The 15,805-nt window shown below is 39.2% G+C and overlaps 2 protein-coding genes across 2 annotated transcripts in view; one reads left to right on the forward strand and one right to left on the reverse strand.

Annotated features, from left to right (window-relative positions):
• NCAPG (non-SMC condensin I complex subunit G) overlaps positions 1-3,328 on the reverse strand; it is a 38,865-nt gene extending 35,537 nt beyond the window's left edge. Inside the window, exons 1-3 of the mRNA XM_062213083.1 lie at positions 3,125-3,328; positions 1,937-2,140; positions 563-791 (exon numbers count right to left, since the gene is read on the reverse strand). Of these exons, the coding sequence (XP_062069067.1) occupies positions 563-791; positions 1,937-2,140; positions 3,125-3,235 (544 nt within the window). The 5' untranslated portion in view covers positions 3,236-3,328. The remainder of the gene's footprint in view (positions 1-562; positions 792-1,936; positions 2,141-3,124) is intronic.
• A 197-nt stretch (positions 3,329-3,525) lies between these two features.
• DCAF16 (DDB1 and CUL4 associated factor 16) lies at positions 3,526-15,062 on the forward strand. Its single transcript, XM_062213653.1, has 3 exons — positions 3,526-3,647; positions 6,919-7,030; positions 7,946-15,062. The coding sequence occupies exon 3, from the start codon at positions 12,601-12,603 to the stop codon at positions 13,249-13,251; it is 651 nt and encodes a 216-aa protein (XP_062069637.1). The 5' UTR covers positions 3,526-3,647; positions 6,919-7,030; positions 7,946-12,600; the 3' UTR covers positions 13,252-15,062.
• Positions 15,063-15,805: the final 743 nt, after the last annotated feature.

The raw sequence follows: 15,805 nt of genomic DNA on the forward strand, positions 1-15,805 counted from the left end.
ATTAATCAATGCATGAATAAATAATTAACTACTAAATATATGAAATACAGTAAAAAAAGATTAGTGTATCAATATGAATGGATGCTAGAATTACAAATATATTGAGAAAAATATAGTATGATCCACATAAAAAGATAGACCAAAGTTAATATTTAGATATATGTGATTAAGTTGTCAAACTAGATTCTTAAAAAAATTTTTTTTTAAGTATGAAAATAATTAGCCCAAAGTTAAAAGATAACAGTTACCTCTGGCGGAGAAGTACACAACTGGAGAGAGATGATGTGAAGCAAGATTCAAAGGTACTAATGATATTCTACTGTTTTTAAGATGAGTGGTTCTTAATTGGACATCTTTTATTATTTAAACTTTGTTTATACCTTATTTTTATTTTATATTTGTACTTCGATCTTTATATTGTAAATCTCATTTCTTAAATGATATATTCATTACCTACACTCTTCCATATACAGATATACATGTACTTCATAATAAAAATATTAAACAACTACAAATTTTTAAAAATCAACAAAACTGAAAAAATTTAGGAAACTAAACATACCATCAATCACCGGGCATTCATCATCCTTAGGATCCTGAAGTCGTGAAAGAGCCAGAACTGCCTGTATTCTCACATTTGGAATCTTATCCTTTAATCTAATAAGCATAGCTTCATTAATTTTATCAAACAAATGATCATCAATCTGGGCATTTTCTGGCATACTTCCCAAAAGCTTGTTTATGAGCTGGCATACTCTAAATCTGACTGCATTGCTATTTGCTTCGTGAGACTAAAACAGAAACAAATCAAAATTTATTCATACATATCATTCCTAAGCAATGCATATGACTTGAACTTTCTATAAGAATTTACAACAGTAACTCCTTAGTTGCAGAAGTGTTTAACGATCACGTGCAGTAAATATATATTTTGTATAGTATCAAACACAGCCTAGAAGAAATATTTGCTGTAAGAACACATTGCCCTTGGGGCCAGTGCCATGGCTCACTTGGTTAATCCTCCGCCTGCGGCGCCAGCATCCCATATGGGCGCCGGTTCTAGTCCCGGTTGCTCCTCTTCCAGTCCAGCTCTCTGCTGTGGCCAGGGAGTGCAGTGGAGGATGGCCCAAGTGCTTGGGCCCCTGCACTACTTGGGAGACCGGGAAGAAGCACCTGGCTCCTGGCTTCGGATCCGGGCAGCGCGCCGGATGCAGCAGCCATTTGGGGAGTGAACCAATGGAAGGAAAACCTTTCTCTGTCTCTCACTGTCTAACTCTGCCTGTCAAATAAAAACAAATAAATAAATAAATGAAAAAGAACAAATTGCTCTTTTAGGAACTCTTACTTTATTTCTAAAATAAAGAACTCATTTAAAACAAACATGTAACAAAGGGTTGAGAAGTCATTAAAAATTTAATGCTGGAGTCTTTTTTTTTTTGAACAGGCAGAGTGGACAGTGAGAGAGAGAGACAGAGAGAAAGGTCTTCCTTTTCTGTTGGTTCACCTCCCAATGGCTGCTGCTGCCAGAGCGCTGCAGCCAGCGCACCGCGCTGATCCGAAGCCAGGAGCCAGGTGCTTCTCCTGGTCTCCCATGGGGTGCAGGGCCCAAGCACTTGGGCCATCCTCCACTGCACTCCCGGGCCACAGCAGAAAGCTGGACTGGAAGAGGAGCAACCGGGACAGAATCCGGCGCCCTGATCTCGACTAGAACCCAGAGTGTTGGCGCCGCAGGTGGAGGATTAGCCTAGTGAGCCACAGCGCCAGCCTACTGGAGTCATTTTTTAAGAAACACTTTTTAATCTTAATGATAGTTCTACTATTTCCTATAAAAAGTCAGATGCTTTCTCAATCACCAGATATTTCATTGTCTACAATATATAAACTTTATGGCAAAACCTTCTACAACACTTCTCCAAGATGTTAGCTTTCAACATACCTGTAAGAGAAAAGTAAACAAATAATTTAAAATGCCACCATCCTCCTCCTCTTCATCATCTTCCATATCTGATTGGTGAAAGGAAGTAACAAACTTTGCTGCAAATTCTATTACTCTCTCCACAGCTGGCTCACGTTTATAGATCACCATAGCATACTTAAGGTAATGGATGAACTCCTCATGAAAAACTGTTTTATCATTCATCTGAAAGACAGAAAATTTGCATGAACTGAACTGCACTGGTAATACTTTTTTTCAAAACATTACCTTAACATTGCGGACAGCACCGGCCCTAATTCAAACGAAAAACTTTTTGTAAACTCTGAAGTATCCAAACCAGCAAAAAGGGAAATAAGCTTGCACAAACTTCTCTCCACGAAGTAATTTGCTTCCCCCAAAGAGTCTGCAACCATAAATTTTGACAGTGAATGGACTCCTTTGATCTTTCTTTACATGTCTTTAGTACCACGTTAGTAGAAGCATGCTTCTTCATGGAAAAACTCAAGATCTACGCTGGCTTTTTTATGTACCGTATTTAGATTTGCTCATCACCCCGCAATTTCTTTTTCATAAAACTTTCACATCCTACCTCATATCCTCAAAGCCCTTGCTATACTTAGTTTTTCTTGGACTTCAAGATAATCTATCTTCCGAGCTTCGTTGTCCTGTTCTTCCCACGGATTCACTCAAAACACACACACGGTATTTAGGTGAAATACCTAAATACCTAAATAATACCTAGGGAAAGGTCCCCGTGAGTAATCTGCTTTGACGGCTGGACTCAATTTGACATAGGGCGGGATGAGAATGATTTGATGATGGCTGGCTTTTCTACTGCGACGGGCAGGGACCACCGAGCCATGGGGTCCAGGACCTACTCTGCGACCCGACACTGGGAGCCCGGTCGCCTCGGGTCACCCTCAGGACTAACGGTTCGCGCCGCCCCCATCTCCGGCCGGGGGTAAGGACCGTGAAGAGAAGTGGACGGCGTCAGGGCTTCCAGCCATTCTGGGCAAGTCGCCCGACCTCTCCGTACTTCAGGTCACTCCAAAGCGGCTCGCCACAGCGGAGGAGGTGGAGTCGCGCGGCGCCGAGTCCGAAGGGTCCCGGAGAAGCTCCCAGGGGAGGCTGAGCCAAGGCAGGGCAGGGCGAAGGCGGCGGAGGGCCCTCAGCCATTACGGCGCTTACCGTGCCGTAGGTGCGGCTCAGCGCCACCACCAGCTTCGCCTGGTTCTGGTGCGGCTGCTGCGCCAGGTGAAAGGCCTCCTTAACCGGCAGCACTCTCTTTTCCGCTCCCATGGCGAGGTGACCCGGCCAGGACTAGCCTCGCCCGCTCCAGTGCTTCTGGCCCAACCGCCCCAACACTGAATTCTCCTCAGAACGCCACTTGGGGCGTGGTTACCCGCCAGAACGTTCAAATAACTCTCGCGAGAGAAGAAAATACCGCGAGACTTCCGCGAGCGCGCCGGGGCGAGAGCGGAAAGAACTGAATCCTATCCCACCGCCGCTGCCCGCGCTTTGAGCGCATGCGCGTCGGGTGTTTGCCGGTGGGAAGTGGCGTTTCTAAGGAGAGGGGGCGTTGGCTTGGCCGGAAGTGGTGTCGTCAGGGAGGGTTCGCGGAGCCGCTGTTCTACTTTCGGGACAGGGCTGGTGGCGCTAGGCCTAGCGGGATCGTGCGTCTGGTCGTGAGGCGAGAAAAACTCCTCCATGGGTGAGAACAGGGATCTGCTGAGGGGAACAATCTGTTCCTGCCGCAGGGGCGGGAGATGCGGAGAGGAGGGGGAGATGGGGCGTTCGGGAAGCCCGGACCGCAGCCCGGCTGCTCCTACGCGGGGAGACGCTCCCCGGCAGGCTGAGGGAGGCGTTCCGAGGTCTCCACGGGCCGCGGTCTCTCCAGGGCCCGAGGGTCTGACGTCTTGAAGCAGCGTATGATTTTATTTAGCTGAGCTGGGTCGGGATGTGCCAGCTTTCAAAGCTTAGTTTACGATCCTGCGTAGCTACAGTGTGTTAAAGGAGGACGGAGAGAATGGGAAAATCTAGCTAAGTGGTCACGGTGAGGAGCAGGAACTAAGTCTTTAAAACCTTTTTGGGGGGTAAAAAGTGAAACTGCATCAGACAAAAACGAATGCTTTTAGGACAAACCACCCCAAAACATGACAGGAGGAGGCGAGAACATGCCTCTCTAAAATATACCTGTTGGGCTTATTTTGAGCTGTTATAAGGAACTGCCAGCTCCGGAGGAGCTGTGAGAAGCTATCCTTGTGTAAAAGAAGTTAGGTCTGTAAAAGAAATTAGGAGACTACTGAACTATCTGTATGTGGAAGAGGACGCCTTCGGACTTCAGTTCTCTGCTAGACTTAATCTATATTCACCATACATTTCCTCTTTGCACCCTCTCATAACTTGTGTCACCACCTCCCGCCAGAAATCCGGTTGCTTTGTGTAGCCCAGGATATTCCATAAGTGTAAGCTGTCATCTCTTTTTCTGGGACTCCTGTCCCTTACTGTTTTTTGTTGCTGTTGTTGTTTCTGTTAGATCTGTCTTAGGGCAACTTCACTGGTAGACCAGCCAAAGAACCTAGGAAGGTGGAGGGAAGACATTTCTCCCTTTCCTGTTCCTATGTAACCATAACCACTTGAAGATATAGACCCTTACAAAGCTGCCTGTGTGCACCTTGCTCCTTTTGAGTTGTCTTCCCTCTCTAGAAATAACACTTCCAGACTTTACTGTTAACTTTTAGAGAACAAAAGCTTTCTATATTAAGGACATATAGATAAATCCTTGAATGAGTATATTCTACTGTTTTGAGTTTTAACCATTTTATGAAGAATCATAATGTTCATGGATTTGTTCAGGTTATGGATAAGATAGCATTTGGATTGCCCATAATTTTGAAATTATTGAGATGTCTTAATTTCTGAAAAGACAAGATGGGTATTCTAGGTTAATCAGTTAAAGCAAATGCATAGAGGCTTAAGAGTGCATGGAATATACTGTTAACACTTACAGTCTCCCTAGCAGTGAAATATGTACAGCCTGGAGAGCTATAATGAAATAGAAACCTAGAAAGAGTATTAATTTTTTAACTAAATATATCCAAAATAAGAATTATTTATCTGAGTGGCAGAGAGAGAGAGATCACATCCACTCCCCAGATGCCCACAATAGCCAACTGGGCTGTGACTGGGCTGAGAATACAATCAGGTCCCCTGTGTGAATGGCAGGAACCCAGTTACTGTATAAATCACTACTACCTACCAGGGTCTGTATTAGCTGGGGACTGGAGTAAGGAATTGGAGCTGGAATGGAACTTGGGTTTGGGAGATACTTATCTGAACCATTAACCTAGATGCCCACTCCCAGTAACATGAATTACTAACAAGATAAGTTACATTCTTGTTTTTCTTACCAAGGCTAAGAATTTGGATCTTATTTTATACTAGCCACATTTCAAAGACTGAGTAGGCACCCGGGACTGTTGGCTACGGCATTGGACAGCACAGAACTATTCTATACTTTCAGAACCACTGCATATGTCATTTGTTCTTAATGTAAGGTCAATTAGTAAACTAACAGTCAGTGATATTTTTCTTATTTTGTGGCACTTAATTGCTCAGCTTTAGGTTCCTTCTACCTTTGTTGCTTTGTTTGTAAACTCTCCAATATTTCTTTACTATATTTTGTTTTGAGTATCTCAACCATGAGTATAGATTGTTTTGTCAGTTACTGGCCACCAGAGGTCAGCCCAACCATATTTAAACTAACTTTATTATGATTAATGCCATATGTTTTTGTTTAATAATTTTTGAACATTATAATCTGAAAAAAATTTAAACATACTAGATAAATTTAAACATAGTCTCATTGCCTTAAAGCTTATATGCTTCTTGACTTCTGCTTTTAATGCTGTGGAAAAGAACAACAAATAATAGCAAGTGTGGGAATAAATGCCTTCCTTCCCTGGGTGAACTTAGTTTAGTTGATTTATAAAAACTTAAGAATATATATGCTGAAGCTACTTAATATTGAAACTTCAAAAGTTATTCTTTAAAGGTAAATTAATTATACATAGAAGTATATAGAATAGGCTGGCGCCGCAGCTCAATAGGCTAATCCTCCGCCTGTGGCGCCGGCACCCCAGGTTCTAGTCCCGGTTGGGGCACTGGATTCTGTCCCGGTTGCTCCTCTTCCAGACCAGCTTTCTGCTGTGGCCCGGGAAGGCAGTGGAGGATGGCCCAAGTCCTTGGGCTCTACACCCGCATGGGAGACCAGGAGAAGCACCTGGCTCCTGGCTTTGGGTCAGCGTGGTATGCCAGCTGCAGCAGCCATTGGAGAGTGAACCAATGGAAAAAGGAAGACTTTTCTCTCTGTCTCTCTCTCTCTCACTGTCCACTCTGCCTGTCAAAAAAATATAAAAATGTATATAGAATAAATGTGGCTAATTTAGTTTTGATATTCAAAAATTTGGTACCTGGAATGTGGAGTAACAATGATGGACTCACTATTATGTCATATCTCTAGGATTTACTTGTGCCTTTGTATAATAGCTATTTGAAAAGTGCAGTTAGCCTTTTTAAGAATGTTTAGAGTAACATAACTGAAATATCATCAGTTATTCTAGCAAATGCAATCTGGTTTGAAATGAAAACAATAAAAAATATAAGTGGACAAAGTAAAAATATAGGACAGAACAATTAAAAGCCAATAGCTTCCCCTGTCTGACTTAATAACACTTGTAGCATGTGACAGATTGAGTATTCTTTCTTTTCAGATTGAGCTGTATAATAATACTATAACCTCAGTTTAGAGGGTTTTTTGATTGTGTTTCTTCTTAAAAGTTGAAGTTAAATTCAGATATTAGGGAAAATAGTATGGAAATTCCTCAAGAAGCTAAAAATAGAACTGCAATCCACTACTAGGTATATATATAAGGAAAATTTAAGCAGTCTGTCAGAGACATCTGTACTCCTGTTTATTGCAGCACTATTCACAATAACCAAGAAATGAAAACAATCTAAGTATCTATCCACTGATAAATCAATAAAGAAAATGTGGAATATATGCACAATGGAATACAATTCAGCTATAAAAAGGTATGAAACCTTATCATTCACAACAGCATGGATGGGACTGGAGATCATTTATGTGAAATGAAATAAGGCAAACACAGAAAGACAAGTATCATGATCTACTCATGTGGAGTCTCAAAAAAATAAATAAAAATGATGATCTCATAGAAGTTAAGAGTATAATGGTGATTACCAGAGACTAGGTAGGAAAGCAGAGAGAGAGAGTTGGGAAAGGTTGATTAACAAATACTAAGTTATAGCCAGATAGAAGTAAGTAGTTTAGGGCCTTATTAGATAATGTTAATATATCATGTATTTCGTATTTTTAAAAAAAGCTAGAAGATGGAATTTTAGATGTACTCACAATGAGAAAATGTTAAATGTTTGAGGAGTTAATGGACATTTTGCTTATTGAATAATGTACACATGTGGCAAAACATCGAATGGTACTTCACGAATATGCTCAGTTTTCGTATGTCAGAAACATTTGCTTAAAAATTTTTAAGAATCAAAGCTAGCATTAAAGGGACAAAAACAATTTCAAAACATTTTCTGAAAAAAGAATGATAAAAGCACAGAGAAAGTTCTAGAGTACAACATTATATTTGTCTAGCATGAAGATTAAAGTTGGGGCTAGCATAGTGGTACAATGGGTTAAGCCACCACCTGCAACACTGGTATCCCATATGGATACAGGTTCAAGTCCCTGCTGCTCTACTTCCAGAACAGTGCCCTGCTAATGTGCCTAGGAAAGCAGTAGAAAATGACCCAAGTGCTTGGGCCCCAGCTACCCTTGTGGGAGACCTAGACAGAGTTCCAGGCTCCTGACTTTGTCTTGGCCCAGTCTCAGATATTGTGGCAATTTGGGAAGTGAAGTAGAGGATAAAAAATCTCAATCCCTCTTTCTCTAACTCTGCCTTTCAATAAATTTTTTTTTAGAATGAAGATTCAAGTTTTCATTCTGCCTACATCGATTTAACAGTCTGTATTGTTTGTAAACACAGGTGCATAATAAAAAACCTGGTGACAATGAAAATAGCAAAAAAAAAAAATTATAAGCAGTTTCCTTTTTATTTCTGTAAAAGTACCATTTTAGATAATCCTGTTTTTATTTGTCTTTATCCAATGTAGTGCCAAATCAAATGAATATAATTTGAGAATTTTTCTCTCCCTGGAATAAAATATAAAGTGCTTATGTTGTTACTTATTGCAGGCCTTCCTCATTCTTCCATTAATTGTTTCAAATACATTTACTTAGTTAGTTCCTCATGTAGTTAGGCACTGTGCTACAACTAAAGTAGTAAAAAGAATGTGTGGAAGCCAGAGAAAAAGTCATTACTGCCCTGTAGCCATACCATATGACCTTATTATTAGCACAATTTGGTGTATTGAAATGAGATATGTTCACTGGCTTTGTTTTGGAACTATACTTTCAGGGTGATATAAATAATTGTTTCTTGATTCTTTTCTTTTTTTAAACTATGATCTTTAACTCCATACATACTGTTTAGTGGATTCTAATTCGGTTCTACTACACTTGACATATTCACTCCTCCAGTTATAGAAACTTAGACTGTTTCCAAAGAATTCCTTATCATCCCAGATGAAGTTTCAGAGGATATCCTCATACATGTTGATCTCACAGAGAATTTCTTTGCTACATATGACCAGACTAGATTGCTGGATCATAAGATGCACAAATTACTAATTTGGCTATGTAGTACTTTGAGATTACTCTTCAGAACGATGACCCTAGTATATAATTCCATTCTATCAGCAGTGCCAGTACCTAAAGAGAACTCAAAAACACTTGGCATTGATATCAGGATTGGCCCCCTAAGAGTTCCCCAAATGTCCCATCTGGGGTGCCATATGAAATTGGAATTTGGGGTGCCATACGATATCACTGTATGCTTATCAATAAATTCCCAATATTAATAAGCCCTCTGGGTTCTTGCCTAATATTCAGAGAAGAATTCTGAATACCGGCATAAATGAATGAGGCAGTATGGTACATTTTTAAGCTTTTATTCAGTGAGAGAAGTGCATAGGAGAGTGAGAGCTTTATCTAAAAGAGAGGGATAAATCTGGGTTCATACCGTGTACCAGGAACCAGCCACATAGAGGAGCATCTAAGCCAGGAAGCATGAGGCAGGTGGCCCAACGGCCATGTGTGCTAGAAACAAAGGGCTGTGCGGACCCTGCACTGGCAAAAAGCCAAGGAAAGGAAAGAGAGAGAGAAAGAAAGACAGAGACCAGGACACTGTGCCCCAGGCTTTTAATCCACTTCCAAAGGGGAGTGGTTAATTAACCTGATTGGCCAGTGGCATAGTGAAGGCATGGTCTTCCAGCTCACAAGCCTAATCAATTTTAACCTGTATGCCTGCCTACAGCATTATCCAGCTTTGTAATTTTTATCAAACTGAAAGCATAACATGATCATGTGGTTAATGCCTCTGAATTTTCTCTTTTGCAAATTAAGGATTTTTTGCTTTGCCTATTTCTATTGCTACATTTTAAAAAATGATTTGTAGTTCATCTTGTCCTTGATATTATACAGAAGTTTTAAATGTAAACTTTTCCCTCTGAAGTTTTGATTTTTGGCTGTGAAGTAAACTGATAACAGATGGAGGGGGGGACAAATTATACGTTAAACAGGGGAATCACACATAGTTTGAAACTCAACAGATGGATAAAATAGTTGTAGCTGATAGAGAGGTAAACAGGGGCTTGGATGTCTGGTGGATTTGGAGGGATAAAGCACAGGCTATAGAAGGTTGGAAGGAGGGGCACCATCAGCAAAGGATGTCTTGCTCAGCAGATTGTCTCCCAGGAGACAGCCACTTGAGATAATCTCTGTCAAGGCTACAGGTCAAACCCCCAATCATTTTCTTAGCAGAAAGGAGAGTAAGGGGAATTGCTTGAAAATAGAAAATAACTAAAGAAAAAAACAAGAAAAGAAAAAAGTCTCTGCCTACATCTGCTATCTACTAATGTAGTAGATCTAAATTTCTTTTACCAAAGGACAGCTTTTCAGAGCTATTCTATTATCTGTAGAGGTCTGTAGTTTCTCTGAAACACCAATTCTAAATATGTCAAAGAAATATATTTGGGTTGGGATATTTTAATCACCCTCAATATCTTTAATTCAATCCAGAAATGATTAATTTTGATGGGATTGAATTCATGGATTTTGTGTATTTGTCTTATGCTTCACGCTTTTTTAATTTAATAAGTCTGTACCTCAAGTCACAGATATTCTCCTGTATCATTTGATTGACTGTATAATTTTACTATCCCCATTTAGCTCTATAACCCAGTTTGAGCTCTTCTTTACAAGTAGACTTATAAAAGCATACAGTTTTATTTTACTTCCAATAATGAACCAGTTATACTAACATTATACTCTAAATGCATCCATTTTCCCTTGCGTGTATGCAAACTTTATTTTATCTACTGTTTTCTCAAATAGTAGATACCTCTCTTTCTCAGCTCTGTTTTATTGGACTATTTGATAGGATTCAGAAGCCTGGAACTACATCTTGGTGTCACACATTGGGGTAGCAACTGCCCAAGTACTTCAGCCATCATCCACTGGCCTCCCAGGCAAGGTAGCAAGAAGCAGGATAGTAAGAGGAACAGCTCAGACTCAAGTGGCACTCCAGTATAGGATGCTGGCATTACAGGCAGCAGTTTAACCTGCTGTGCAATATCACCACTTCTACTGATTAATTCTTAGATCCTATATAGATTTGTAGGGGTTTTTTGGTTTGTTTGTTGTGAAATGTATTTATATATTGAGGACAACAAAAGTATACACCATGTGAAAGTATTAGAAGAATTTTAAATATCAACATTTGTGCAGTTCCTAGAGTAGTACCTGGAAAACAGTGTGCACTATGTAAGTAACTACATTAAAATGAATGCTCATAGGTTAATGTCAATCCAGGAATCTTGTTGAGCTCTTTCATTAGCTGTAATAGTTTATATGTTTGGTTTCTGTTTTTTTAATTAGATGACCATAACATCTGCAAATTAATAGTTTTATTGTCTTCCAATTCATTCATTTTTTTTTTATAACACTGAATAACTTTCAATACTCTTTCAGTATAACTCATCATGGTCACCCTTAACTAATCTCCCTTTTAAAAGGAAAATATTTCACTTAGGATAATATTTGCATAAAATTTGGGGGAGATAACTTTTACCAAGGTATGAAGTTCTCTTTCTAGTTTGCTAAGAATGTTTTGTTTTTTAATGCTTTAAGAGGTGTTGATCAGAGCTAAGGAAGGTTAAATATCCACAGTTGATAAAACTGTCTCCTTTTTCCTTTAGTTTTGATAACTTAAATTTTCTGAAACTGAGCTAATTCTTACTCTCCTAGGATAATCTCTACTTCATTATAATATTTTTTCTTTCTTGTTCTTTCTGATTCATCTCTAGATTAAGAGTTTTTTACTGTCCTCATAAAAGGAACTGGTTGGCTTTCTTCATTTTTTTCTTTCTTCTTGAACAGCTTATGTAAAGTTGGTCACATGACCACAATCTCTGGGAATCCCAGAAAGGTTCTAACATCTAGCAGCTGTACCTCCAGGATGGGCCCCCTAAAACTAATTCCAGCCAGCACATTTAAAAGTTTAAAAATAATAATGCCTTTTATAGATGTTAGGAGTTTGGAGCATAAGAGGGTCTGTCTGCATTTGCAGAAGTAATTTTCTGGGCTAAAACTTCGCACTTAAAACACACTTGACCAGTTCATACCAACAAAAGATAAAAATTGTCCCAGACTCTCCTTCCCAATTTTATGATTATTCCTAACAGGAAAATCAGTCTTTGCTTATGAGATAGGGGAAAATTTATAAGGCTTCTCTGTCACCATCCATGCTCTTGAATAGCCTGCAGTTAGATGGACAATTATATTACCCAGTGCTTTCAGGCTTTAATATCATGTCTCTAGTCTTCTCATTCACAGGTTAAGGCCACCCTTCCAAGATAGTCCAACCACTAAGTCATCAGTTTCCAAGGGCGTTTGCATCACCTATGGAAAACATCGGATCTTTGCACACCAGATATCCTTGACAACTCATCTCATCACCCCCCTGCACACAAGTTTCTGTACCAACGGACAACCAAGGCAACTACCAAGCTTGCTTTTCACTACCAAGTAGCTAGAATATCACTGCCAACAAAACAGAGTGCACAAAGTATCTCTTCACATTATCACTAATAATTGAGATTGCACTAAGGAAATCAGCTTGCCTAAATGAGGACCCCTTCTCTTGTTGGTAGCCAGGATTCGAAGGAGATACTCTGTAACCTGTGCCACTGGTAAGTGACTAACAAACACTTTCACACACTGAACTGGTCCTGAGGACTGAGATGTCTTCTTTATAAGTGAAGAATATACAACATTATCTTGAAGAACTGCAGAGTTGTGTGGGCCACAGGCAGACTTTGTGTGCATAATGGACTGAGAGAAACAAATTAATCTTGGTGAAAGGATTTTCCGTCTGTTTTCTATTTGCCAATGTTAGTCAGTATTTTGCTGGCTTAGATTGTTGTCTTTTTCTGGTTCCTTGCTCTGTTTTATTCTAATGGGTCCCAGAAATCCATCTCCTGACCCCTTATCAGAATCAGAAAGTGAGGAAGAAGAAAACTTTAGCTACCTAAATGAGAACTCTGGGGAAGAGTGGGATTCCTCTGAAGAAGAGGACCCCATGGTACCCAACCTAACGCCTCTTGAGAGTCTAGCCTGGCAGGTTAAGTGCCTTTTAAAATATTCTACAACTTGGAAACCTTTAAATCCTAATTCCTGGTTATATCACGCTAAACTCTTAGATCCAAGCACACCAGTGCATATACTTCGAGAGATAGGTCTAAGACTCTCTCATTGTTCCCACTGTGTCCCCAAACTGGAACCAATCCCTGAATGGCCCCCTCTGGCCTCTTGTGGAGTCCCACCTTTTCAAAAGCCCCTTATAAGTCCAAGCCGGCTGTCTAGAGATCATGCCACTCTAAATGGAGCACTGCAATTTGCCACCAAACAGTTAAGCCGAACATTGAGTAGAGCCACTCCCATTCCTGAATACCTAAAACAGATCCCCAATTCATGTGTTTCTGGTTGTTGTTGTGGCTGGCTAACTAAAACAGTTAAAGAAACTACCAGAACTGAACCCATTAACACTACTTACTCCTACACTGACTTCCAAAAGGCAGTTAACAAACTCTTAACTGCATCCCTATAAAGATCCACCATTGGATACCTCTATATTACTACGTAAGAAAGAGGTAAAAATTAATCATTAGACAGCCCACAGTAGAGAAACTCATGTTTTCTCAATCAACCTGTGCCATGTCATGGCAAGCCAAAGTAGTGCCATGTATTGAATGTGCCCGAGGTCCTGTAATTCAACTATAGAAATATGCATGGTGAGCATACTCTGACAAATCCTATGGATAAAATGAGAACTTTGATGGAGAATTAGTCAAAAAAAATCATATTACAAAAGATAAGCTGAATATTCCCTATACTCAGGATTTACCTCCTCCGTAGTTTACTCTGCCTATGTGATGTACTTTAACTGGATACCTGATTTATTAACAGAAAGGAAAAAGACTTCCCTGTTTGTTACCCAACCATTAGAACAGCCATTGTGGAGATCAAGAATTTTACTACCCCCAGCAAACTGAACACACTGTGAAATTGAGTTCTAGGGAGGGAGGTGAATTAAATTGTATACCCAGAGGAAAATGATGGGAATATGTATTCTCCCCTGGCTTTTCGATAAGGTATACCTACATATGGATATATGTATATATACATATAGGTATACATTTCAGGGTTCCAATTTTTTGAGAGAGTATTCAGTTTCAAAACTAGCTACACTACTACATATTGTGGAACCTGCTGTTGCTGTCATCATTCTGAATCATAGACTCCTGCCATGTCTTTGGCTAAATTAGCCTGAAAGATCATCCCTTGGGATTAAACAGAAACCTGCTGTATAGAGAATGTTTCCCAAATCTTGGCATTCAGATGTTTGCCAAGAGCAAATAAAACACATTCCAAAAGATGAACAGGAAAAGACTAAGAGAGCATTTATGCTTTCAGTGTTAAATGTTAATATATTGAAATATCTATAGAACATTTCCTGGAGCAGTTTATGCACTTTCCACATCCATTGCAAATTTTTTTGAATAATAACTTTAAAGAAGTTTCCATTAGAAATCTCAGCTGACATCCTGAAGTTAAGAGTTACAACAGCATTGTTTTTCTAAATAGATTAGCTTTAGCTTTTCTTTTGGCTGAACAACAAAAAGAATAGGTACTCTTATAAATGAGTCTTAGGAGTATTTATTTACTTGAATGAAAACAGGAATCAACACCCATAAAATGAGATGCACAAGACCACTGAATCTTTTCAGACACTGCAATAAAGAATGAAACCTGTGTGTGGTGCCTGTTGACTGGGAATCAAAAAACAGATTGCTAAAAGTATATAATATATCTTCTTCCTTATTTTAGTTTTGCTTTTTCCTGTTCCCTGTAATTAATTGCTATATGCAAAGTAGTATAAAAAAAAGTATTGATGGAATCAGAAATTCTTTAAATGTATAGCATCTTTAAGGAGAGAAGAATGTTTATACTCTAATAAACTTAATAATAAAATTTCTGCTGAGCCTTAGATGTCCTGTCTTAAGGAAAAAGAGGGGTATTGTAATAAGTAGAAAAAATATATTTGTTAGTGGAAATTACTGTCCTGAAACTACATCATATTGTTAGTATAACTAAATGTAACAGAAACTTCCTTTGTAGATGTTCTGTGAAATTGGTTTTAAAATGTTATAAGAACCTGTTGCCTTCTTTTTAAGCTGGGTAAGGGTGGGAGGAGGTAGTGAAGAAATCTAAAAATTAAAATGTTGATATTTATGTATCATAATACTCTTTTTTCTGTGTGTGTGTATAAAAGTGCCTTGTTCATGAATGCATTTTTCTATTCACTCCAAAAGGAAGCCTTTCCCCAGCTTGGCAGCTGAATAAACCAACAGCTTTGTACATGCTGAATGGAGTATGGTCATTTGTCCTCAACAGATGAAACAAATCCTGCTTTGGTTAAGGCATATTGAACATTTGCAAAGTACTGAATAGGGTTAATAGATACGGTATCTATGTAGTATCTGATAAGAAGTGACTTGGTATCTTTAGAAAAGAAACACACTTAAAGATAATGTCTCATATGTAGTCAAAACCTAAAGTTAGCCCGTTTGTTTCTATATTTTACTCCCAGGTTGGACAAAATGATAGATACCTGAAATAATTCTTAAGCTACCTTTCTGTGTGTCATAAATGTGGGATTCAGGATGAATTTACTACTTTCACACTTTCCCTAATAAATGCAGACACCATAATTAGGATAGAGAGATGAATTTTTTTTGTTTGTAGGAGTAGTTATCGAAGAAGTAATGAAACAGAATTTCCAAAACAATGAACATTAATGTCACTTAAAGGTGCTTTTCTCCCTTGGTATGGATAGGCAGCCTTTTTATTGAAGCTGCCTGGATACCTTGAGCCTAGGATACCATCACTGTCTTCTAACCCCATCTGCTTCCTAAGAAAAGGAAAAAATTAACACATCCCAGAAGGAGGTCAGATGGTGGGGCCCATGTAGTTGATTTTCCTGCTGAGGTTCTTGCCACATTTATCCACCTTAAAAACTCTGTGATGAAAACAATGTTTGTTATTAAATTGTTAAAGCAATTAGAAAACTTAGATGTCACTTAGATTGTTTTACTGATGCA

Source organism: Lepus europaeus, chromosome 16 (genome assembly GCF_033115175.1).
Source record: "Lepus europaeus isolate LE1 chromosome 16, mLepTim1.pri, whole genome shotgun sequence".
In the NCBI taxonomy this organism is placed as follows: Eukaryota; Metazoa; Chordata; class Mammalia; order Lagomorpha; family Leporidae; genus Lepus; species Lepus europaeus.